A 25546-nucleotide genomic window follows, 5' to 3' on the forward strand; every position below is an offset into this window, starting at 1 on the left:
TGCAGGGAGGCACAAGGGCTGCTGGGAGATGTAGATCTCCCCCAGCTCTCATTACGGGGGGGGGGGGGGCATACGTACACTGGACACACCCTCATGCGCACACACTCACTCAAACACTCACAAACACTGACACACACTGACATACTCACCGCTGCTGCAGGAGACCGGGTCCCAACACTGGATGCAGAAAACAGCACTTCGGAAGGTGAGTATTACTGACTAATTAAGCTAATTGGAAACTTCCAACTGCTTAATTAGTCATTAGGAGGGGTCCCGCCGGGGTCTCAGAGCATTTCCCGACCATTTTTCCTAAAATTGTGGATTTTCTGAAAAATTGGTCGTGCTGTGGAGGTACGCAAAAAAAAACCTGCCGGCGCTCAAACTAAAAATCCCCGCTCCTAATTGAATAGCAAATATCCCGAAACTGCAGGAAAACCCAGAGGGTGTGGGATTCTTGCTATTCTTGCCCCCAATTGAATATGCCCCAAAGTGTGTCTCTTTATCTCCAATCTTATTTATTTCTAGTTGTTGACATAGATGGAAAACATTAATATAGCTGCATTTTTATTTAGAGTACTTGCTAGCATGTCTAATATTTTAGCAGTCATATTGCATGATAACCTAAAATCAGGATTATAGTATCAAGAACAATATTTAAAATTATGAGGGAGTTCAGTGTATGAATGTCTGAGTGGCCAGGGAAATGATTTGTAGAATTTGTATGTCTTATGAAGCTGGAAAAACAACAAGCAGAAAGAGAGAGGAAGAAGTGGATTATATGAAAGTGTGCTGGACACCTTGATCGAGTGCTGTGAATAGGATGATCAATAGCAAGCCAAGTTTTCAGTACAACATCTTTCATTAAATCACTGACTTTGGCAGTAAATGATAAGTCCTTGTGTGACCTTTCTTACTATTAAACACAAATGTGTCTTGTTAAAGGGATTCATGAGTCAAATCATGTATATTAAAAGCAAAAGTGTTTGGTCCTTATATTTAGTGAATCCTAATTAGTTATTTAATTGTGAACTGGAAAAATTAGTTTCCTCTGTATTGTTCAGTTGTTAATGGATACATAGAGCTGGGTAAAACTGTAAAAATTGTATAATGTGTGTGTGCGTCTGTTTTTGTTCTAAAAATGAAGATACAGCAGGAAGTGACCGGGGCAGCACAGATGGTGTAATGGTTAGCATTACTGCCTCACAGCACTGAGGTCATGGGTTCGAATCCCACCATGGCCCTAACTGTGCGGAGTTTGTATATTGTATATTGTATATTCTCCCTGTGCTTGCGTGGGTTTTCTCAGAGTACTCCGGTTTCCTCCCACACTCCAAAAATATACTGGTAGGTTAATTGGCTCCCCACACATATTACCCCTAGTGTGTATGTGTGTATGCATGTGATAGGGAATATAGATTGTAAACTCCACTGGGGCAGGGACTGATGTGAATGGCCAAATATTCTCTGTAAAGCGCTGTGGATATGTGTGAGCTATATAAATAACTGGTAATAAATAAATGAATAAATATGGAAACTGATGAAGGCCAGTCTGATATGGGCACATGGTGATCTTTGAATATGTTTCCACTGTGACTATGCACTGTTAGTGCCACTATAAACGAGTTAAACATTTTTTGCCAGATTAATATGTGCTTACTATGAGTTAAACTTTCTTTGCACCTAATAGGTTCTAACCGAATTATTTAAACTTATAACAAGCATTAACTGCCTGTTTACGGTTCGGTCACAGCATTTCAATTGGATTCAAGTCAGGACTTTGACTAGGCCATTCCAAAATTTTAATTTTGTTTCTTTTGAACCATAGAGTGATGGACTTGCTCTTGTGCTTCGGATAGTTGACTTGCTAAATTATCCAATTGCTTTTGAGCTTAACATCACAGAATGGTCATCGGACATTCTCCCTCAAAATTTTCTGGTAGAAAGCAGAATTCATCATTCCGTCAATGATATCTTGTGATATATGATGTGTCAAAAGTGAGACAAGCCTTTATATTCCCCTTGGTTAGCAGTGGTTTTCGCCTTGCACTTCCATGATTACCATTTTTGCCCAGTCTCTCTCTTATGGCGAAATTATGAACTCTGACATTAACTGAGGTGAGTGAGGCCTGCAGTTCCTTAGATATTTGTCGTAGTTCTTTTATGACTTGTTGGATGAGTCGTTGATGCGCTCTAGGAGGAATTTTAGTAGGCCAACCACTCTTGGGAAGATTCACCTCTATTCCAAGTTCTCTCTTTACTACATTTCAAGATAATGTAATAACTCTCACTGTAGTTGCTGGAGTCCCAGAGACTTTGAAATGGCTTTTTAACCTTTTCCAGACTAAAATATTTCAAGAACTTTCTTTCTCATCGTTTTTTGGAATTTCTTTTGATCACAGCATACTGTGCTGCATGTTGAGACCTTTTAGTCAACTTCACATTGCTGGAAAGATTATATTTTAGTGATGTTTAGAGTCAACATGACTGGCAATAATCAAACCTGATTGTGTCTAGTCTAATTGAACCCATTTATCAATTAAATCTGGTTCATTGGTTGAGTAACTAAGGAGGCAATTACTATTTCACGCAGGGTCAGTTGGTGTTGCATAACTTTTTGTCTTCAATAAATAAAATTCTATTTTATAAACTGAATTTGTGTTTCCTCAGGTTGTCTTTGTTTTATATTGAAATATGTTTAAAGATTTGAAACAATTAAGTGTGCAAAAATAGAAGAAATCATGAAGGGATAAAACTTTTTACGCCACTGTAGCATAAAAAAAAACATTAAAGTGAGATAAATAATACAGAATTGTAAGAAAAACCATCTAAAAAAAACAAATGCCATGAAACAAGTAGTACTTGTGGTAGGCAATAAATTGCTTGGCATCTTATGGACTTCCTGCTAGGGAAATCACAGGCCATAACAATGCACAAATTTCTTGCCAGTGATGTAGTCACCATCCCGGTGGTCGGGATGCCGCTGCTCAGAATCCCGACCACCGGCATCCCGATGGTAAGTATTAGGGTTAGGGGGAGGGTTAGGCTGCAGGAGGGGATGGTTAGGGTTAGGTTGCGGGAAAGGTGGATTAGGGGTAGGCTAGTTATGTTCAGGTGACAGAATTCTGACTGGCAGGATGTCACTGTCTGTATTTCGACCGTCTGCGTTCCGACCACCGGGATTCCGTACCCAACCCTCTTGGCATCTTGCTAATAACATTACTCTGTGTCTTGCTAGGTACATTAAGGGAATCTTGCTGGCTATTTTAATGGCAACATTACTGGGTATCTTGTTGGGTATTTTACTAGGCATTTTGATGCACAAATTAAATGTCATATTAATGGTCATATTGGTGTACAATCTTGCTAGAATTATATTCTCTTTATATAAACTTGCCATATGATCCTGGACACGTGAATTACACAGGTTCTATGGCTAAATAAAATCAGGTGAAATGGAAACTTGATGTCAGCCAGCCACAGAATCTGTGTAATTAATGTGTTCCAAATTAAAGGGATGCTAGGGCAAGGCTATCTTTATATAAGTTTCTGGATACAATACTTGGATATTTTCTTGATTTATGTAGTACAGTGCATCATATTGTGCATAATAATCTGTATATTGCATCTACTTGTGCACCCTGCTTAATATAGCCCCACCAACACCACTTCATAATATGCCACTAAGCTATTCTTATTGGACGACTGCTCCAAATATTTACATTCTTTAACATTTTATAGTCTTGTCTTCCACAGTGAGGGGACATTTTACCTTACAGTTGTTTATTTATGAATTGTTATTAGGGAGTACTTAAAAAAAATCATCAACCCTTTTTATTGTTTCAGTAGGAATAAATAATGTTTATGATAACAGAATTTATAATTTAGGGTCAATGCATTACTATTGTCTACCATATTCTCTCAGGAACTCTGAGAGAATATGGTAGACAATACCATTGGTTGATGGTGACACTGTTAGTGGGATTAGCCTACAGGCATTTATAGATCATATACTAACACAGCATAACATTTTACACCGTCACCTAGTACAATGCAAACAAAAAAATTACATCTGGAAAATTAGGATTTAATGACAACCCTCATTTCATGCTTATAATTGAGTTCATTAGAGAAATTGAGTTTTCCGCAGATATAAGTAGAATAAGAACAACCTTGAGAGAGGGGCTTTGTTTTTGAAGATTACCACAAAATGAGATAAGATGCAATTGTTAAGTTTATAAAAACAATTCTCCATAAGTTCTGTGTGGGCTGAACATAGACGTCCTTTTGTGCCGTTTGAAAGTACATTGTAGTAACATGTGTTTTGTGTGAGCGCCTTCAAATAGCCTATGAAATCATAGCCATGGCTTTTAGCTTTAAATGATAAATGTGTTGCTAATGATGTTTGAGATGTTTCTGCTTTATCAGCAGTCCTGAAGCCCTGTTTTTTAAAATGAAACCTTAAAATAGCCATCAAAGACCACTGCACAAAGCTATATCGTAAGCAGAAACTGCTGCATTTATCAGGAGACAGCTTTGTTTGGCAAATATGACATAATCCTTTTTGGTCTTTTAAATTTACGACACCATTAGGAATGACCTGTTTTCCCACACATAACAGAAACCACAAAAACTAAAGAATTACCACATATTGATGGTAAGACCTATTTTAGAGCTAATGCTCCTATGGACAATTTTTGCCAAGGTAAGCAAGCAATTTTATGGCAATAGCTTTGTCTGTTTATTTTCTTAGGCTTAAAGGAAAACTACATGTGGCTTTTTGAAAAATGTTCACTTTGTACTGTCCACAGTTATAAGGCTGCGTGTGCAACTATACGCTAAAGTATATGACAGTAATAACGTGTTACAGTAATTTGCACTGTTCATTACAGCACAAACAATTTTTCTATATAAAAGGAGGTTGGGATACAAAATTATTCACAATCCAGTGCAACACAAAATAAAAACATTCATTATTAAATCAGCATTTCTGAGCAGGTCTGCTAATCTAATGTCCCACTAAGAGCTGAATCTGTGATAATTAATGTTAATGAGTAAATCATATATACAGATACGACTTGCTGCTAAAACTTTTAAAGCCAGCCGACCTACCACATCTTGCCTAGTTTACTTACATCAAGTTATGTAAGCAGATGAGATTGGTAATAAAATGACCAGGAGAACGATTATACTGTTTAAATATGGACGCAACACGGAAAGAACACATTTGTAGTAACAATGCTTTTAAAATTGGTAAAACAAACCATTGTTTAGACGAAAATATTGCTTTGGAAACGCAGATGGTTTTAGATTTGACCGATGTTTCTACTCGTTTGAAGTAAACTGGCAACTTAAAAACATAGCTACAGTATCAGTAATAACCCTTTCAGACTTAAGATCCTGGAAATTCCCGACCCTGGTAAAGAGTACGGTCATGGACCCGGGACTTCATCCAGGGTTGTTTTCTTTTCAAACATACCAATATCTGGGATTTTCATGTATATGTGAAAGGGGTATGAAAATGTGATCTATGTGCACCCGTCATTCAGTTACATCCCCCTGTACTTAAAATACACATTGCTCTGCATGCCCTAACCTCATGCACCATAGTCAGACAATTAACATTTGCGCTATTTGCTCCTGTGTTGTGTTCCACAGCATGTAGTGGAATCTCAGTAGCTTTGCTTTTTTGTACTGAGGTTGCTTGGGAACCATATTCACCTTACCTAAATGGGCCCATACACCTAACGACAGATTGCACGATCCTGCAATGGGATCGGAAACACCTTTGATGTTCTGCGATCCGTCGGAGGATCGGTGAAATTCTCCAAATTTAATTTCTCCAATTTGCAAATCACGATCATATTTTGATTGCGATCAGCAAATTAGTGAAATCCAACATATTGGATTTCACCGATCCTGCAACCCGGCATCTCCGGATCGCAGGAACGCGACTATCCGTTAGTGTATGGGGGCTAGTGTATGGGAGCAGTAGCGGCTCCAGGCACAGGCAAGCCGGTCTGTTGCCCGGAGCGCCATGGGATCCGGTGGGCGTAGGAAAAGCCCCACTCCCACCCAGCGCTATTTTTATGATAAAACCTCAGGAGGAGGGAGTGAAGGAGAGCAGGGGTGGCAACACAGGACAGGGCTGGGAACAGCAAAACTTAGCGCCGGCCCTGTATGGGGGCCATTGCTAAGCTGACAGGAATGCTGCTACAGATGATTCATTAGCCTTGCTAGGCTCATTACTAATCTATTTTTATAGCTGGTCAGCAGCATTTGCAGTTATATTTGTCATATGATTTCCTCCCAGGAGCAGATTGGCCAGGGCTCAGGAACTGATTGCCAACCTTGCTTTTGTTAACTTCTTCATAGTTAGCCTTATGCTTGTGCCTGTAGTTTGGTATTTATTTATTATAGTCATAATAACTAGACATTTTACTGCCCCCCTTCCCCAATAGGGATATTAGACGCGCACCTGAAAATGGGCGTGGACTTGTGGGGAACACACACCCCAGAAAACAGGAAAAAATAAAACACATTGCCTCCACAGGAAAAAATAGAACACATTAGTCCCAATATTGTATGCCTCAGCATAGTGGCGTCACAAGGGGGTGCGGCCCGCACCCGGGTGTCACCAGCCGAGGGGTGACACCAAGGTGCAGACAGGAGCAACCGCCTTTCCCAGAACTACAGCGTTCACTAATGCTCAGATGCCGCCCCATCAGTGCAAACAGGAGTCGGAGCACAAATGAAAATACCAACAAAATAGATTAAAACACAATGAGAATAATCAGGGACAGGCCAAGGTCAAAAGGAACTAAGGGGTACATGTACTAAGCCTTAGAGACCTTGGCCTGTCCCTGATTATTCTCATTGTGTTTTAATCTATTTTGTTGGTATTTTCATTTGTGCTCCGACTCCTGTTTGCACTGATGGGGCGGCATCTGAGTATTAGTGAACGCTGTAGTTCTGGGAAAGGCGGTTGCTACTGATAAAGATCCCCACACCATAGGTTCTATAGCAGTCGCAAGCAGCTACCACAAACCCTTTCACATAGATCTGCTTAACTGCAATGTTTTAAACTGCCGATTACAACTATCCTCATATACTTAGATTTACTAGACTTACAGTACAGCAAATTGTTCCTGTCTTAAGTGTCTGACTATAGTACATGAGGTTCAGAGCTTGATTCCTGAACTTAAATACAGGGGGATTTAACTGAAGGTGCACTAACATCAGCCTGCCTATAGCGGTGGTTCTCAAACTTGGTCCTCAGGACCCCACACAGTTCACATTGTCTAGGTTACTCAGCAGGTACACAGGTGAATTCATTACTGACACATTTTAAAAGATCCACAGGTGGAGCAAATTATTTCACTTGTGATTCTGTGAGGAGACCTGGAAAACATGCACTATTTGGGGTCCTGAGGACCGAGTTTGAGAACCTGTGTGCTATAGGAATGACTCCCACTGGCAGGGGAGACTGCTGCTGCTCCACAGCAGCAAGCAGTCTCCCTTAGAAGCCCAGCACCAGGGCTGGATTAAGGCTTGTGGGGGCTCTGGGGCAACCAAGTTTTGGGGGCCAACACCAAGCTACATGGAGCGTACCCCTACCCCCCCCCCCCCGATTACTTGCCTTCTGTTAAACACACATATATATAATATATGTGTATAATATATATGCAGCAAATGTATATTTTATATATAACTTACACACTAACGCACATATACAGTATACACACACACATGAACACATAGAAACACATTGACACTTATACATACACAGTATACACTAACACATACATACACAAATTCACACTAACACATACATACACATAAAACAGTACACACACACACTTACATGCAGGAGCTGCTGGTTGCTAATGAAAATGGGCAACTTACATAATTAAGCCCCACACCCTCATGCCGTAATTCAGAGAGATGGGGGCCCCTCTGTGTGTGGGGGCCCCGGGATGAACTCCCCTGTCGCCCCCCCCTCCCCCCCAGAGGGAGGGAGGGAGAGGGGGGCAGCGTTGGAGCCAGGCCCATACAGAAAGCCTGGGCTTGGGTAATTAGTACCCGCTCCCCCCTCTCAGTGCCCCTTGGTAATGGGTGGGGGGAATAGTGCTTTGGGCCCGCATTCACTTGAATAGGATAGGCTACTTAGCAGTCTGTGCACAGGGAACACTGTGACATTGGTGTGAGTGGTGGGTGAAGGCGCTGCTGCCACCAGTCTGTACAGCGCTGCTGATGACGTGGGCCACTTCTGCGACAGGACCCCTATGAAAAGCAATACAACTAGAACACCTCAAATAAAGAAAATGTTGGCATAAGCGATTTCATTATGGGCGAAGCTGCGGACAACAGCTAGTGTTATATAATTCTAACTTCTAAAAGGACAATTGGATGTGATCCAGTCTTAGGGGCATCTCAAACCACGACCCCAGCTGAACCCAGGATCATCATTTCTGAGCAGTATTTTTAGCCAGCTCAACATGTTTAAATACGTCTCCAGATGTATTATTTTTCTCTATGACAATTAAAATATAAGTTGCAAAGCAAACATTTTTCTGGTATGATATGTTTTGAAGGCACTTTCAATGCTGACTTTATATGTATTTATGTATTTTTTTGCAGTCATTTAAAGCAAAGGATGGTTACCTTGTAATTGGGGCAGGCAACGATCAACAGTTCTCTACTGTTTGCAAGGTAAGCAGGATGGTGACGTAATGTAAGTTTCCATCGCAATACCTAATCTACATGTTTCTATTTCAATTCACTTTTTTAAACATTTTAAGATGTAAAACAAGAGTGATAGAGGTTTGACCGTTTGATGATGGGATAATTATTTATTTTTATTATTCTTGGTAAGGTTGATCATTATCATTGGTGAGTAACTGAACCCTTTACATGACCTGTCTAACACACATCAACACATGTAATTGTAATCCATCTGTAAATTTTTATTGAAAAATACATATTTACAATCAAAATGTAGCGATATTTAATAGCATGCATACAGACATTTTTAAACATTGCACTATTTTCTTCCTAGTTTATTTTACATTTACTTAAGGGCTAAATTAAGCAGTTTAATCAATTGATAACTTTATCGTAGGTTTTATGCTCCATTACATGTACATATACATATATATATATATATATATATATATAAAGGATATATGAAAAGGGGCAGACTAGATGGGTGAAGTGGTTCTTATCTGCCGTCAAATTCTATGTTTCTATATACTGTACATTGTATGTCTGTTATCTAACAATCTAAGTGGCAATGTGTTCACAATCATGGTTGGTGATGTGTTTCTATGCTTATAAAACAACTACAAATATTTTATTTTTTATCAATTACACCAATTGTCTTGTCTGTGTTTCTTATATTTAAAAGGAGTCATATTAATTCAGCTAGATGCATTTGCTAGTTGATTATGTAACGAATCACCTTGGCCTGTCTTAGAATAATTTTCAGTTTTTTTAGAACTTATACTTTAAGAATGTGCAGGCCTCTAACCAAAGGGCGGCTAAATCCCAGTAATAAGTTAAACAAGATATTTAATCAAAAATGCACCACCTATTGTTTAAACAACATATCTGATAAGAAAGCAGGATAAAGCTGGGAGCTGTAGGTGAAGGCAATTATGTTGCCCATCAGGGGTATAGACCACAGGTTCTCAAACTCGGTCCTCAGGACCCCAACAGTGCATGTTTTGCAGGTCTCCTCACATAATTACTAGTGAAATAATTAGCTGCACCTGTGGATCTTTTAAAATGTGTCAGTGAGTAATGAATACACCTGGCAATGAGTGTATTTATTATGTAGGTCCTAGCCAGTCAGCTTCTGGATAGAAACCACGTGATCAGGAAGTGTTGACTGATCAGCTGCTAGGTAAGGAGCAGTGATGAGTCTTGCAGGAGCTGAGAATTTAGCTGCAGTGTGAGCCCTCATTAGCAGCTTAGAAAGCACATTGGGCAGGATGTATGATGCATCACACTTGGGATGCGATGCATCCCGCCAGTCTTTGCAATCATCAAAATCTTGGGGCTTGTCCTTTATTCAGTAGCCCATAATGTTTCTGAACAAATTATGTAACATATTATGGATCCAACACTCATCACATGTCAGGAACTACAGTATATAGATAAGCATTTACTTGCACAAATTACTATATCCACATCAGGGTGTGAGGCAGGTACCAATTGCCAGAACGCATAGTATTTTTAGTACATATTTTAACAAGTAAGTATAGTAATGTGGCCTGTGTTTGACCATGCCCCCTCTACCGCCACCCCCCCTTTCCACCACATTTGCAATTTGCTATCCCACTCACACCGACTCTATGAATCATGGCATGCAGATGAAGACATCAAGCATGCAGTGGCATAATTATGGTATTTGGCGCCCAGGGCAAGATGAAAAATGGCGCCTCCTAAACGGTGTGGTCCAAAAAAGTGGGTACGGCCGCACGCAACAAGGGGCATGACCACTGAAAAATGAGGCATGTCAACATGACACGCCACCGTTTCTCATCACTCTGGGAACATTCCTTTCCAAATACACATTAATAGTAGTGCCCCTTATGCAATGCCCCCAGTAGCAGTGCCTCCAGTAGAGTCCCTTATGCAGTGCCCCCAGTAGTGCCCCTTATGCAGTACCCCCAGTAGTGCCCCTTGTACAGTGCCGCCAGTAGTAGTGCCCCTTACACATAAAACACACAGAACACAAAATTATATTTAGCCGAAGCGCCCACCGCCATCCGCTCCTCTCGTCTCACTATGGGAGAGACGTCATGATATCTCTCCCTCCACCCACTGCGGGTGCCAGAAGGCGGAGCTCATGAGTGAGCTCCATCCCGGCGCCGGCCCTGGGTGCAGAAGCCAATAACAGTCTGTCTGACTCTTATTGGCTGCTAAAACAAACACACCGCTGCCAAGTAGTACACTCACTGTCAGTGAATGTACTATATGGCGCCGACGACAGTGTGTATTTTAGCATATAGTGCCGTTGTTGGACCTGGCGGCGGAGGGGGTGTCGGCGGCCGCCGTGCAGGTCAGTGCGGTCCGTACTAGCAGGATTATCTGCGGCTGCAGCAGAATGTAAAATGTTCAGAAGCAGTCTGCAATTAACTAAAACTGGGTGCCCAAAGCTCAAATGATGCATGCTGCAATGAAATATGCCGTGAAGCAATATTGGAGCAGGTATTCTGGATAGTACTGGAGCTAAATGCTGGAATGCAGTACTGGAACAGGTTTTCTGGATAGCACTGCAGTTGAATGCTGGGAAACAATACTGGTGCAGGTGTACTAAACACACTGAGGCACAATGCTGTAACAGGTTTTCTGGATAGCACTGAACAGAATGCTGTCAAGCAATATAGGTTTTATGGATAGCACTGAGACAGATACTGAACCAGGAGCCAGCATACAGGTCATCAGAGTGAGATGTTCTAGCATTGAGCAGTTAGTAGTTCCTGGTTTAAATAGGGTGCCCTTAGAACTGATAGTCTTGGTGAATCATGTGACCGGAGTTTCTGGAGTCTGGTTTGTCTGTGCAGATTATGTGATACTGTCCAAGATGTGAGCACCCATGAAGCAGAACAGCAGGAACTGTACGTTGCAGATGAGTGACCATAGGTCTCAGGGATGCCGCAAGTGGCACAGGTTGCAGTAAGGTCACAGACTCCTAGTTAAGGCTCTGCCTACAAGGCTCACCCCACTCTTTGAAATGCGCTCCTTTGATCAATTAGACTTTCAACCAATCTTTCAGCCACGAGACTGATCTCTGCATTCACCTCTCCTCTTAACACACCCTGCACCCATAACTATACTTACATTTGTGGAGTCCAGGGCCGGATTAAGGTCTGTGGTGGCCCCTGGGCGGCAAACTTGTGGGGCCCCCTAACAGTGATCCGAGTATGTGTATATAGATATATATATTATATATATATACACACACAGTGTCCGCCGGTCGGCTGGAGCAGCGCCGCGCTCTGAGCCCAAGTGCTCAGCGAGCGCTGCCTGGCTGAAGTGACAGAGGACCGCAGCGGTGACAGCTAAATGCTGTACTCCGCCAGTCTCAGTAGTGGCAGGGGACAGGGTGTGGGGGCCCCCTATGTGTGGGGGCCCAGGGACGACCTCCCCTGTCGCCCTGCCTATAATCTGGCCCTGGTGGAGTCCCACGGCTGCCGGTGCTTCAGACAGAAGTCATGGTGGCCATTTTCCCTGTGATTTGCATATGCGCAAGGAAGTAGTTTTCGGGAACTTAGCGCAGGCGCCATGTTCCCAGAGACCTGCGCATTCGCAGTAGACTCTGGCACAAAGCCAAAGTCTACTGCGCTGCCAAAGAGGAGGGCCTGCACAGAGGCTACACATGGGCCCCTTACTCTTTAACCCACCCCTGCATCCTCTGCACCTCCTAACTTTACTGCTCTCTTCCCCTCTGTGTCCACCTAGAATCATACATGCCTACTCTCCTGGATGTCACGGGAGGCTCCCGATTTTCCGGGTAACCTTCCGCACCCCGGTAGATTCCTGCATTCCTGCCCACTTCCTAATGAAGTGGGCAGAATGGGGAGAATTTCCATGTTGATCGGGGGTCTCCGAGTAGGGGATGGGGCTTAATAATGTGATTCCACAAAAATGCGTCATTTGGCCCCGTCCCTATTTAAATATGCACTAATTGCGGCTTAATGGCGCAGCATGTCAGGCATCACCCTCCATCGATGCCCACTTGCTTCTCCGAGGAGAAAAAAAAAGGAGGAAAGTATGCCTAGAATGTAAGCTCTTGCGAGCGTGGACCAATATCTCTCCTCACCATAATTATGACATTGCTACGGGACCCTAGAGATATATAAATAAATAATTATAATATGTACTGTAACTTACACTGATCCATGCCCCGTGGTGGCACCCAGTATGTGGCTGGCTCATCATTTTCCCCAGATCATGTCATATAGACAGGGAGGGGAGGAACACCAGTCCAGGAGTGATCTGCACAGCTCCTGTAATAAGGAAGCAGGACAATGATCTGATAGGGTGGGTTCCTATACACAAGTCTGACCTACTCCTGCCACATCTAACCATCCAATATATAAATGGAAGGGGGAAAAAGATTTGTGGAAGTCTGACTGGCATGTGGGCAGGTATAAGTGGCATGTGATGTAATTATGGATGACATGGGATCTATGGGTTTGTATGGATCTTTGGGAATGCAGTGTAGCAGGCAGGGGGCATATGGGGTATTATGGTACCACTGACGTGAGTATGCAGAGTTCATTTTGTGGCTTTTTTTTCATTGCTAAAATTAAGGGTAAAATGCAGTGCTTTTGGAGGTTAGAGGGAGACTGCAGGAAAATCAGACACTTGCTGTACATTCTTGGCAACTTGTTTCAAAATGCTACATACTAGTTCTAATTATTATTTAAATTAAAACATTCAGCGTATGTGTCAGGGGAAACCGTGAAGTGGGTTTTAAAAGTGTGTAGTAAGTTTATTGAAGTCTTTGATTAAAGAAAGGCTTTATAGTAAGGGTCAGTGGTACAAATACTAAACACACATATAGGTTTGCCTGTGAAGTTATTTACATTGCCTTGGAGATATATGCACTGTATAACTGAACTAAGTGGTTACAGACACATGGATTACAGTGTACTCTATGGGAAGTTTGATCTTGCGAGAGATAAGGCTATGTAACTGCTATTGGATGAAATGTTATGCACGCAGCATTGTCATTTAGTGTTGTTAAAATCTTGTGGAAGACCCATGAATATATTTTTGTTATTAAAATGATCAAATTGCTTGTTGCCCAGAGAACTGCTTTCTGAGAAAAATATGTTTTAGTGCATCTACAATGATCACCCTTATATATACTATGTACCCCTGGTGTTTGCCGGGAAACCACATGCAAAGAGGAGGATGATTTATTTGTCTATACTTCTGTCTCAGTTTGTATATACATACACAAAAACACACAGATGTGGGGTCTCTTATCTGTTATGGTTCTTTAATAGGGAGGGGAGTGGCGGTGGCTGGGTGATAAGACAGTGATATTTTGTATTTAGTTTGGTATGTTTCTCCAAATTACATTTATGTGAAAAACTCTGTAGACACTCTGCCCACTCTGATACTTTGAAATTTCAGTCATTTAAAGAGTGTATCTAGTGACCAGAACCCTGGGGAAGGTACATTGAGTCAAGTTATAGTCCAGGAATCCAGGATAATGTCACCTGAGACAAGGGGGTAAATTTACTAAAGTGAGAGTTTTTAGAAGTGAGTTTTAGAAGTGATGTTGCCCATAGCAACCAATCAGATTCTACTTAACATTTAACTAGCAACTCCTAGAAGATAATAGCTAGAATATGATTGGTTGCTATCAGCAACAACACTTTTAAAACTCACTTCTAAAAACTCTCACTTTGGTAAATTTACCCCAAGGTGTCCACTTTATTTCATGGAATAAATATATCCCATACATATGTGTGAATATGTTTATTAACATTTATTTACATAGCACCAGTGTATACTCTGCAGCACTTTGTATGATATATATACTGTATATATATATATATATATATATATATATATACAGTATAGCGTTTTGCACATTTTTGTATATACTGTAAGATCTGCAGCCACACCCCCATGACACCACATGCTTAGCCACACCTCCTAGTACAGGGCCCAATAGATTTTCCAGTGAATTAAGGCCCTCATTCAGAGCCGTACGCTCTGAGCAGAGCGCACGCTCTGAATGAGGGCTGGGCTCCATTTTCATGGAGCGTCCTCCTGGACGCTCGTATAGCTGTGGGTCACCACCCACAGGCTATACGAGCGTGCATTTTGATGGCCGCGATGGTCGTGACCATCGCGACCATCGAAATTGCGAGCCGGAGCCTGCGGTTGAGGTTTTCAACCGCAAGCTCCGGAGTGATTTTGGCTCTAACAGAGCCAAAATCACTCCCACTGACATCACTAGTGATGTCAGTGGGCCGGCTTCTGACGGGAGGCGTTCCCGTGGGAACGCCCCCGTCAGGGAGGCACGCCCCCGGCACGCCCACCAAAGGGGGCGTGCTGTCAATCAACATTGACAGCACGCCCCCTTTGATCGGACACAATGAGCGAAGGACTTTCCTTCGCTCGTCGCGTCTGGCGCATGCGCACGACGGAGCTCCCTCCGTCGTGCGCATGCTCAGTGCCTAACATCGACCCACTTGCGAGCGGACAGCCGCTCGCGAGTGGGTCTGAATCAGGCCCTAAGTGTTCAGCATGCACATTGTAATTTGTTTGAGTGTACAACACCTCACTGCTTCATGCAAAAGAATGGGATGATTTTATAAGCCACTTGCCTATTTAAATCTAGATACAGAATTTCTCCCTGCCTTTGTCAATTGTGTACATTTACTGTACCATACTCATGTGTTCAGTTGGTGAATATATACAATTGGTGCTAAAGTAGGTCTGCAAATCTGAAAACTTCTCTCCAAAATTACTTATATTCTACCTGTAATCTACTGTTTAATCCACCGCTATCACTTTACTGTACTTCAGAGTACATACCCGGCATGCCTAATGCGCATGTTCAGCTTTCTGGCTGTGCATGCGCCAGTATCAGCTGATGGGGAGGAATCCAACTCCTTCTATGGGCGAACGTCCTCTGAAGCCTTGGTAAATATCACAATTTAGAAACTCGTCCATAAAAACCCATGGGGGCCGCTTTTGCGATCGAAAAGGGAGGGATTACAGCAGGTATCTCCAATCTTTGCTGCAGTCATCCTTTCATACATCCTGGGGATGCTTAATTTTGCATTTGGTCCACTAAAACTGCTGTTTTCGGGAGAATTTCTGCAAAATTACTTTGACAAATATGCCCAGATTAGGGGCTCAATGTAATAGCCTCCGAGTTTCCGACACTGAAGGGAGTTATGCTAATCTACCTATTGTTTTAAACTGTGAATCATTAATGATTGCCACATTAAATAAAACGGGGAGACTCGCATAAATACCAACAGCTTCGGAAACTCAGGGGCTATTACATTTTGCCTTAGGTTTGTTTTCATCAGAGACTCAGTGAAACCTATCAACGGCAATACCCAGCAAAAACTATCACCTGCAGGGAGCTATTGATAGATCCAAGTCTATTTACTGATAAGCGACAATATGGCTGGTTTTCTGTCACCACTTATATAGCAGCAATAGAAAAGCTCCTATTACTACAGTTTATCAACAAAATATTGCCAGACAAGTTGTAAACCATAAGTGAGAGCCAGTGTTCTTCATACTATACTGGCTTACACACTCGTACAGATTCCAGCTGCTCTTGCAACATTTTGTTGGTAAATCGTAGCAACTTACAGTAACTGTTTCATTATAGTTTGTTTCAATATTACAATAACCTATGGGCTTGCCGTGTCTCTTTCACTAGTGTTGTGCAGTTCATAAAGTCATCAAGTTAAATTATCCAATGACACTTTATATTTATATTATACAGTATATACTGTGCGCTGAACATTCCTTATTATAACCCTCTTTTTTGGTCCATTTGGCAGATAAACCATTGCATATAACATAGGGATTAGCATGTAACTGCTCTGACTGCTTTATATTCAGAATTGAAAAGACCCCACATATGGGCATAAATAATATTCCCACAATAGTAGGGGTTGAACTAATTACTTTAGATCTCCTTTAATGGATATCCCATATACTGTAAGCTGCAAATGTCAAAGTTAAATAAAATAACACTGCAGAAAAATCTATGAATACCTGAAAATAAGTTGCATTGTTAATGGTTTAAAAAATTTTACTTTTATTACATTACATTTTATATATTTCACCAATATTGTGGTCATGTAGATATTACAAAACTTTGACATGCCTGTGAACATTACATTCTAAAGCATATGTCGTTTTTAGCATGGTAATTTTAGTGCACACAGTAAATTGGTTTCTAAGCATTTTAAGCACTAATGAGCAGAATCCCCTCACTTTTGTTTCTTCGTTACTCATTTTTAGTTATAGTGCGCCTCATTAGATATTCAATGTACTCTGTGCTCAGAATGTATCCTTAAGTTTTCTTTTGCAAATAAAATGCGTTTATATGTGTGTATGTAGAGCAGCGCTGTAACAGGGCTTTTCTGCACCCTGTGCCGGGCCATGCTCACTGAGCGCATGATGTCGTGATGTAATGCGGAGGGGGCAGGGCCAGCAGCGTCTGGAATCACAGCTGTACCCAGAGCATCCTCAGGAACCCTGGGGAGAAGCTGTAAGAGCTGATGTGTGCATGTCTGGAGCATCTAAGAGACACTAAGGGATGCTCCGGGTGGCCCAGCAGCAGAGATTTGGGCTGCAGAGTGCCATCCAGGCACATTGTTAGCCAGATGAAAAGGCCATGGGGCAGTGGCGGTGCACTCTGCAATCTGGGCGGTGGCGCTGCTCGCAGACCCCTCACCACAGCATAAACATGTAGCTACAGTATGTCGTACAGCAGGCCATAATAATGTAATGAAGTGTTACAGATTGGACTATTGTAACCTCCTCCTATCTGGCCTCCCCAAATCCCATCTCTCTCCTCTCCAGTCTCTCCTCAATGCTGCTGCACGGCTTATCTTCCTCTCCAAACATTCTGTATCTGCCTCCCCTCTCCTACAAGCCCTACACTGGCTCCCCTTCCCTTTCAGAGTCCAATTTAAGGTTCTCACGCTCGCTCACAAAGCCCTCACCCAATCTTCTCCCATATACATCTCTGATCTCATCTCCCTTCACGCTCCTCTCCGCCCCCTTCGCTCAACTAATGCACGCCGCCTTTCATGCCAGCTGATTACTTCCTCCCACTCCCGCCTCCAAGATTTTGCCCGCACTGCTCCCTACCTCTGGAACTCTCTCCCACCCGCATCAGACTCTCCACCTGTTTGCAATCCTTCAAACTGGCTCTCAAGACCCACTACTTCATCAAAGCCTTCCAGCTATCATTCTAACTCCTTGCTACATGCTCATTCGTCCCCATCTACCCCATCTGTGTCAACCCAGTTTGTCTTCCCCCACCTTTTTAGAATGTAAGCTCTCACGAGCAGGGCCATCTACCCTCTTGTGCTTCTCCTTACTATAGTGTCCTTTACTTCTTACTCACCACTAGGGCACCTAACACTTGGTTGCTTATGCTCTGTTGCTTATCTGGGTGATATGGTCACTAATGTAGCAATATATATTATCCATGTCCTGTATTGTATTGTTCTGTAAGTCACTTGTATACAATTTGTTTTTGTACTTTGTAAGGCACTGCGGAACACTTGTGGCGCCATATAAACAAATGCTAATAATAATAATAATATACATGAGAGAGAACAGTGGCTGGAGTGCTATAAATACATGCAGGAGTTGCTTTTTGCACATAAAGGGTATGAAACCTTCTAAAGAGGACAAGTGGAGGTGTTGACCATAGCAACTAATTATTGCTATCATTTTATAGAACATAGCAGTGACATTTACAGGGCCGGCGCTACCACTGGGCAAAGTTGCAGGGCGCCGCTGGCTTGATGTGTAGTGTGGACCGCACATAAGTGCAGTCCGCACTATACTACTAGTAACAAACACACAGCCGCCGGAGCCGGCAGCTGTGTGTTTGTTTTAGCAGCCGATGAGAGTCAGACAGACTCTTATCGGCTGCTGCACCCACTGCCAGAGCCGGGATGGAGCTCACTCATGAGCTCCATATTCCGGCTTCCGCAGTGGGTGATGGGAGAGACGTCATGACGTCTCTCCCATAATGCAGAGCGGGTCGGCATGGGAGGATGCTGGACGGAGGAGCGGCCACCGAAGCGTGGATTAAGGTAAGTGGAGTACTTTTTTTTTTCCTGTATGTGTGTCTGTCTGTCTGCCTGGCCCTGCTGGGAGAGGGGGACTACTACTAGGGGCACTGATGGGGAGGACTACTACTAGGGGCACTACTGTGGGGGGAACTACTACTGGGGGCATTGTTGGGGGGACTACTACTAGGAGCACTACTAGGGGGGACTACTATGAGGGGCACTGCTGGGGGGGACTACTACTAGGGGCACTGCTGGGGGGGACTACTACTGGGGGCACTGTTGGGGGGACTACTACTAGGGGCACTGCTGGGGGGCTACTACTGGGGTCACTGCTGAGGGTGCTACTACTGGGAGCACTGCTGGGGGAGATTACTGCTGGTGGCACTGCTGGATGGACTACTACTGGGGGCACTACACTGGTGGGACCACTACTAGGCGCAATGTATATGTGCGTATTATTGCTGGGGGCATTGCATAGGTGGGAGACTACTACTGGGGGCACTGCTGGGGGGAGACTACTACTACTGGGAGCACTGCATAGGTGGGACCACTACTGGAGGCATTCCATAGGGGGGCCAGTACTGGGGGCACTGTGTAAGGGGCACTACTGGGGGCACTGTATAAGGGCTTGTTTAGCTATCCGAGGGTGGGGGCCCGGGGAGGACGTAAGGCTAAAGAAATCCTAGGGTGCCAAGAAACCTTGCACCGGCTCTGGACATTTGTTGAAGTCAGTGGCAAGGGAGGCACACATTGGGGTGGGAGCCTGTCTCACCCCCTAATCACTGTAACTCTCCCCTCGCTATATTGAGCTTCAGTGTCTATTGATTCTCCTACCTGCATCACAAACTGTGTCTCTTCTCTTCCTCCCCCTGCTGCTGCTGCTGACTGAGCTCTGGTGGATCTCTGAGCAGTGCACTTCCTGGTCACATGATATAGAAAGGTGTCCATCAGTGCTCAAGGCACCACCCTTCCCCCCCCCCAACACACACACACACACACACACACACACACACACACACACACACACACACACACACACACACACACACACACACACCACAGTGAGACTTGCCTCTTTTGGTTCTCTTTATGTGCAGTATTACTGGCCTTGGTATTGCACTGCCCCCAGCTCTGCAAACAATGTCTGAGAGGTTAAACTGAGCTCTTGTTGCCTCACCTCTCGTCTCTCACTGCAATTCTAGGGAGCTCTGCAGATTTGACCAGTTGTAACTAAAAAAATTATTACAATAAACAAAGAAGATGTTTATAAGTTATAAATATCTTCTTCGAATAATTTCTAATCGTTTTTATATCAAAGCTCTGGAGTTTGATAATGGAGGGAGTATGGCAGGGGAGGCTCTGCCTCTACCTTGACTGCACGTCAATGGAACATTGTAGATAAATGATTGCTTGAAGCTGATTGGTTGCTATGGGTAACACTTCCGCTTGACTTTTTTTGAAGGTTTGATAAATCTCCCTCAAAATATAATTATATACAATTGCCTACATTTCACATCTGTATAACTCCAATGGGACCTTCTTTCTGGCAATAGTCCAAATGGAGATGAGAAACAAGTAATCCGAATACACAATCTAAAATACAATGTTCATGAGTGAATTACTGTCAGATGGAGGAGACACTAGTAATCAGCCAATCAGAAACTTATTGATATTGCTGATGATGATGTTGTCATCCAGGCATAATGGGCCACATGTGTAAGACGCACACAAATTTATATATGAACATGTTTTGGTCTGCATGCATGGTACAGAGCTGCATATATTTACACCACCAAATCTGACATACAGTGATGTCCTGTTTGTTAAATGTCGTCCCCCCCCCAGATTGTACTCTGCTGCGGAATATGTTGGTGCTATATAAAGGAATGATAAGAAGTTTACATCTAACTTTGAGACTTTAAATTTAAGATTGAATCAGATGCGTCACCGGGTCTGGTGACACCCCCCCGGTGCGCACTCTGATTATCCCTGCGCACCGAAGTCATGCCCACTCTCGAAAAAAGGGCATGGCCTAAAATAAAGCAGTGTGGCCTAGTGGGGGATCCCGATTACTGCACTCCGGTAGTAGTCCAGCATTGCTGGGATGCCCCTGGAGATTGGGCTGGCAGCACTGTCGGCTCCTCTTCTATGACAGGAGCCCGGGTGATGCAGGAGAATGTCACACTGTAGCACCTGGCTCTTGTCACTGCAGAGGAGCTGGCATTTTGGTGTCACCCCCTCCGAGGGTAACACCCGGGTGCGGCTTGCACCCCCCTCATGGCGCCACTGGATCAGGGCCATAACTGGGGTAGTGCCACCAGTACCATGGCACAGGGCACCGCAGGGCAGTGGGCGCTGTTTGGGCCTGTCAGTTTTCCAGTTTATTATCATTCTCAGTTGTAGCTTCCTCTTATTTTATCCCCAGTATCTCCTGACCTCCTCTATCTCTTCCCTGGCCCTTACCCCTGAGGCCATGGCCCTTTTTCAAGTGCATCTTATGTCCCTATTTAAAAAATGGTGGGGGGGGGGGCAATGCTCTTTCTGGCACAGGGCACCAAAAAGTCCAGTTACGGCTCTGCACTGGATTGAATGATTGTAAAGAATTCACTTTACATTGAAAATCCCTTTACACACTGGCACACTGAGGAAGAAAAATGTCAAATTAATAATTTGATAAATAAATTGAATTCAATCCTATTAACTGAACCATACCTTCATGTTTTACCAGCTACAGACAACACATACATGTTTACTATTGTTCTACTTCTTAACTTTTAATATGCCATTATATAACTAGTCTGAAATCGAAATATTCGCTTGTGTCACAAATGGCTTCAGAGCTTTTTTTCCATATTAGTTGCACAGTAAAGATTGTGCCATTGAAGGGTTCGCATGGGCAAGTGACAGACATATATAGTTTTTCAGATTAGGTGTGCCATATTAGGTTTGTTTTGATTGACATTTAAAACGTAGTACAATTATACTTTGTTAGAGGCGAGTTGATTGACATGTTAACGAGTAGACAGAAATGTTATGTTAGGCTGTTACTGACATGAAGATAATGCACTCACTGTAGTATGTGCTAACTTTTCCAATGACACTGCACAGATGGCAGATTGTATACCCGAGCCTGAATAATGGAGTGTCAGTATCGCTGCTTGTAGAATGGACACCCATATACATTACTGCCACAGGATGTCACCATTGCTTCAGAAGTGACAGACTATTTCAAACTGTATATACTTCCATCCTAGCAATGAATAACAGACTAGTAAACGCCTCCTTGATTTATAGTAGTAACCATAAATCCTAAAAAGTAATATTTTTAAACTGGCAATAAATACTTATGTTTTTCCTAAATTATTGAGTGGATCTAGGTCACTTGCTCTAATTACATAAGATAACATAAATAAAAGACCAATAGAAAAAAAAAAATATTTGTCTTAGAGATCTGACATTGGAATATACACATTTGCCACCATGTTATCCTAAGGATTTAATTTATTGTGTTTTAATTTATTGTCCACCTGTTGGACCATTAGAAGTTTGTTTAAGGTTAAGTTTGTCTTAGTGACCTAGTTAGGAACACATGTAATATACTTCTTTGATCATTTGTTTAGATGAACAGTGATATACTGTAATAGGGAAATATTATTTAAAACAGAATATTAATGGTATTTGTAAGTTTATTTAGTGGTATATTTATGTAGATAGCACTGTTTGTTTGCTGTAGCAAGACGTAATAATCATAGACAATGAAAGTAAATAAATATCAGCATCCTGAGGTTTCACATTTCCCACCAAACCCTTCTGAAAAGCCTTAAAAATGGACTGATAATAATTACAAGGGGATTTTCTTGCTAATGATTTGGATACTTAGCGTTATACATGAGTGAGTCATCTATGGTATGAATGGCAGCACAATTTACCATATTTGGCCAAAAGTTTTACCCATGGGAACTAACTCACAAGATTTTTATATGTTTTTTTTTATCTTTTAAAGTTTTAAATTTGCCATTTTTGATAAAAAAATAAAAACAACATTTACCTTTCCATTTCATAGTTGCGTCAATTTTATTCCAAAATTACAATTTTATCAGGCAGTCCTAATTTAAAAGTCTATATTTAACAATAATATAGCCTGACAGCTTTAACCCTGTACTGTACAGTTTGAACAAAGATAGGAGTGTTAGCAGCAGTGTCCAGGCCTCCTTCCCCATGGGAATAGACTTAGAAGGAACCAGCTCTGTGTAATGTTAAGGAGCAGCCTACATTGTCATGAATCCAAGCTCCAGCAATAGTGCTTACTGGCCCTTTTCCGACTAACAACAATGTGAGGTCATTAAAAAAAAGAAAAAACATTATCCTCTCCCCACCAGTCCGATGTCCGATGTTTACTTTAAGTAGCTAAAATATATTTCCATCATAGTGGCATCTAGAAAGATGGGAAACCCTTGTTTCAAAAAGGTGAGTACCCTCTTTGAAACGCTGTTCTCTCTCGGTAGTTATTGTCTGGTAATCACCAGTACATTAAAAAAGTACAATTTGAACAGGGGAGTAAATGTCTAGATCAGTGGTTCCCAAACTGTGTGCCGTAGCATCCTGGAGTGTCTTGGAACACTTGTAGGGGTGCCTCAGGTTGGTGGTCCATCACCAAATCAAATTATTTTTGGTCAATGTAATGTGAATATGTGGACAAACAGAAGCTCAAACCTGTCCACCACCACTTAACTGAACCTAAGGATGGCAGGTAAGCACAGTTTACTTCACTTTACTACAGATGTGCCCAGCTGGTTTGTTGCTCATAGTGCGACATTCAGGCTTCTAAGTCGCACCTTGGAACATTGCATGATGGCTGTACTGTGGCGCACCATGGCGTTCTACAACATAAGAGAATCCATGGCATGTAATACATCGATTTTTTTCTGAATTTCTCTATAACAAACTTAGGGATGCCAGAAAAACAATGCTGACACTCTAGGGCGCCGTGATTCAAAAAAGTTTGGGAACTACTGGTCTAGATATTTTCTAAAATGCAAAGTCTTTTGAAGAAAAATCCCCAAGGTACAATTTGTGTGGGTAGTGCATGAAAGCATGTGGTATAATTTGTCGACATTCAGAATGTCATCAGTATAACGACAGTGGAATTTCCCATTCAGGCTTTTTCTAACCCTAGCCCTAATCTAACCCTAATCCTAATTGAAACCTAACTCTAACCCTCAAATATGAACAAATAACCCGATCTATTGCTGGGGCAACCCGGGTTGACGTTTGGTGGAAAAAGGCTTAAGATAAAATAACCCGGGTAGAGTTACCCGGGAATCTGACCCTGGTGGCTACCAGGGTCGAACCTGGGAAGGAGCCAGGTAACTGTGCGGTATATCGGTGCGACCTGGGTTATCCGACTCAGGTCACGCTAAAAGCCGCTGCTTGGAGCTAGAAGGTGTGCTTAGAGTTGATGTCATCTCCAAAAAATTACCATTTCGAATGGCATACTAAGGTTTTGAAGGGCAGGTCTGGGTTCAGTGTGAACGGGGCCGACCAGGGAATAACACGGGTCCAAGGTGCAGTGTTAAAGAGGGTCAGACACGGTATGTTGGTGTAAAAGGGGTATTATTGTCAGGGCTAGCTGGGACTAGTAGTGCCATATAATAAAATATATATATTTTTTTTCCATTTTACCCCAACATGTGAAAAGAAGCCCCATTGTTATCAGCATAGAGTTGACTTTTCCTAGGGTCGATTTTTTTTTATTTTTTATTTTACATGCCTAGTTTCCCTAGTTAAGTCAGCACTGTACTAAATAGGGTGAAATTGCATACCACTGTAACAGAGGGACCCAATTTTGGGGGTCTCTGTGTGAAACCCTGGTACTGGTTGCAGCTTTTTGGACTGCTTTGTAAGAAATGAACTGAATATATTATTTGCTAGCTACAAATTATACATTTTATTGGTCATGTGCCTTATATATTGGTCTTCTGTGATACATTTCATGCGAACGTCAAAGGTGATATTTTCCAAAGCGTCATATCTATATATTTTCTTCTGCTTCTCTATGAGTGATGTTACCATAAATTAGATTAAATTTCTCCTATAAAAACCCATAAATATATTATACCTTTGTGGTTTTTGTGATTTTCTGTTGCTATACAGGCATAATATGCATTATTGGGCGTTTACTGGAGATCAATTTTTTTGGTAGCTGAAAGAATGATTGGCTGTTGGCACAACATGCTAACGCCTGATATGCTCCAACTTGGACGATCACAGAAAATGATACATGTGATTTTTCTTGGCTTAGCAGTACATGCAAGACCTAAATCATGACATACTGTAGCTGGGAATAAGAAAATGTCAAATTGTAGAGAACATAGAGAGAAACGTTACATTGAAATATAAACGTGGAAAAAAGTAGAAGCAATGAGCAGCAATGACTTTGTATGAAGTGTTGTCTGAACTTTGGATCATGGGCTTGCTGTTAATTATGCAGCAGCATTTAGGAGCATAAAAGTTTTCTAGCCTGGCTTATCATAAATATTAATATTAGGAAGCCACGTGATTAGACCACTGCTAGTCTTTAAGAGAGGGCTTAAATTGCCACTGGATCATATAATCTATTGCTTTTGAAAGATCGAGTATAAAGTACAAAATGTCCTAGTTCCCCCACTTATAACAGCAGCCGCAGAATGTGCTCGTCTTGTTTTCCTCTCCCACTGTGACAACCTGGAATT

General features: G+C 42.3%; 1 protein-coding gene across 5 annotated transcripts in view; it reads left to right on the plus strand.

Moving 5' to 3' along the window:
- The window catches only part of SUGCT (succinyl-CoA:glutarate-CoA transferase), a 1290705-nt gene that overhangs the window by 490497 nt on the left and 774662 nt on the right, over positions 1 to 25546 (plus strand). For all 5 annotated transcript variants that reach the window (XR_015878901.1, XM_088476062.1, XM_088476065.1 and 2 more), the window contains one exon: positions 8638 to 8709. Coding sequence is in view for 4 of the 5 variants with exons in the window: in XM_088476062.1 (XP_088332188.1) it covers positions 8638 to 8709 (72 nt within the window). In the remaining variant the exon portion in view is untranslated. The remainder of the gene's footprint in view (positions 1 to 8637; positions 8710 to 25546) is intronic.

Source organism: Taudactylus pleione, unplaced genomic scaffold (assembly GCF_031769625.1).
Source record: "Taudactylus pleione unplaced genomic scaffold, aTauple2 ptg000181l, whole genome shotgun sequence".
NCBI classification, from domain to species: Eukaryota; Metazoa; Chordata; class Amphibia; order Anura; family Myobatrachidae; genus Taudactylus; species Taudactylus pleione.